The sequence below is a fragment of the Propithecus coquereli genome, unplaced genomic scaffold, assembly GCF_000956105.1.
Source record: "Propithecus coquereli isolate 6110/MARCELLA unplaced genomic scaffold, Pcoq_1.0 Scaffold6, whole genome shotgun sequence".
Lineage (NCBI taxonomy): Eukaryota > Metazoa > Chordata > Mammalia > Primates > Indriidae > Propithecus > Propithecus coquereli.
Window position 1 is genome coordinate 13,396,777 of NW_012151951.1, and position 1,441 is coordinate 13,398,217.

Sequence of the window (1,441 nt, forward strand, 5' to 3'; positions counted from 1 at the left end):
CTTTTGGGCCAACACTAGCCTTAGAAACCTGTTTTTGACAATTTTCAGATATTAGAAAATTTTGCCTACATGGCTAACAACTATTAACACATTATCTTTAGTCAAGTTTCAGAATGCTATTCTGTCTGAAGTCCTTAACTGCTTTCCTTTCTTTCACTCAGGGCTAAGTATGAGGTTTTCTGGTTTATTTAAAAATAGAATGGAGAAAAGAAAGGAAGGAGGCAGCTCTCTTGACTTTTCAGCATCTTATTGCCATGTGATCTTATATTCTACCCACATGTAAAAGGGCGAGGTTCATCAGCGACCCATTTTGTCATCTCCTGTCAAGAGCTAGGCAAAGTTTATATTCCTAATCTCTTGCAGTTAAGAATTTTTAAATGTCACCTGTATTTAATAAAATAACTAGTAGCTATTCATCTGGTTCAGGTTCTGATGAATCACTCTTCTATTCTGCTGTCAAAAATATTTATGCCTGAAGGATAATTTAAAAAGTGGCAAGAGGCTTAGAAAAGCCCTAGCCTTACTGTAGGTACAAAGGCATTTCAGGTCTTCTGGCATAATTCAATACCTCAATGCACTGGTTCTTGCCTTTTCTATTGAAATAGCTTTTATGATTCTGTACCTAAAAAGTGCAATTTTATTTTCAATCCTTCTTTACACACGCAGCATGGCTGGGGTCTGAATCTGAGTCTTGCTTGTCCACCTAATCCTTTCCCAAGGTGAGTACCATGACAACAGACTTCTGTGCAACAGGCAGCCAGATACCAGGATGGGCCTGAACATGTGGCAGCTTATTTCACGGTCACAGTTGAAACTCCTTGAATTGACTCCATGACAGCTGCAAATCGGCTACAAAGGTCATAGGGAGAATTGGGTCGAATAGTTGGTGGCTCCTTCAAGACAATGATTTCTGCAGAGGGATCTAGAAGCCTGGGTAGAAACTCCCCTAAGCACAGCTGCAGATTTTCTGTGGAGGGAAAATAGATGGTTACATACTCGGCTAAAAAGATCTCCAAGTAAAAACTAATAAGCCTGCAAGTATACAGGAAGGCCTTAAAATAACTCCTTACCTAACCTCAAGAGTCAAAGCATTATGCTGGCCAGCTAACAATAAATGGCGATTCCTTTAGGCCAAACCAGGAGCAAAAGACCTACTTGCCAAATATACCAAAGCTTTAGAATGTTTTAAGCTATGTGATGTTGGCAGAATAACACTCTATTTTTACTTCACTATGAACAGGTCTTCTAATTAATCATTCTTTTAAAATTTAAGAAAGTGGATATGATGCCCTGTACTAAAGATATAAAGGTGCTATTTTCTTTCAAATGATTAAAATATACATGTGGCTCATGCCTGTAATCCTAGCACTCTGGGAAGCTGAGGCAGGAGGATCGCTTGAGCCCAGGCATTTGAGGTTGCTGTGAGCTAGGCTGATGCCAC

At 39.5% G+C, this 1,441-nt stretch overlaps 1 protein-coding gene across 2 annotated transcripts in view; it reads right to left on the minus strand.

Annotated features, from left to right (window-relative positions):
* Positions 1-619: 619 nt before the first annotated feature.
* The window catches only part of USP28 (ubiquitin specific peptidase 28), a 56,272-nt gene continuing 55,450 nt past the window's right edge, over positions 620-1,441 (minus strand). For both annotated transcript variants that reach the window (XM_012659240.1, XM_012659241.1), the window contains one exon: positions 620-967. In XM_012659240.1, the coding sequence (XP_012514694.1) occupies positions 792-967 (176 nt within the window). In that variant the 3' untranslated portion in view covers positions 620-791. The remainder of the gene's footprint in view (positions 968-1,441) is intronic.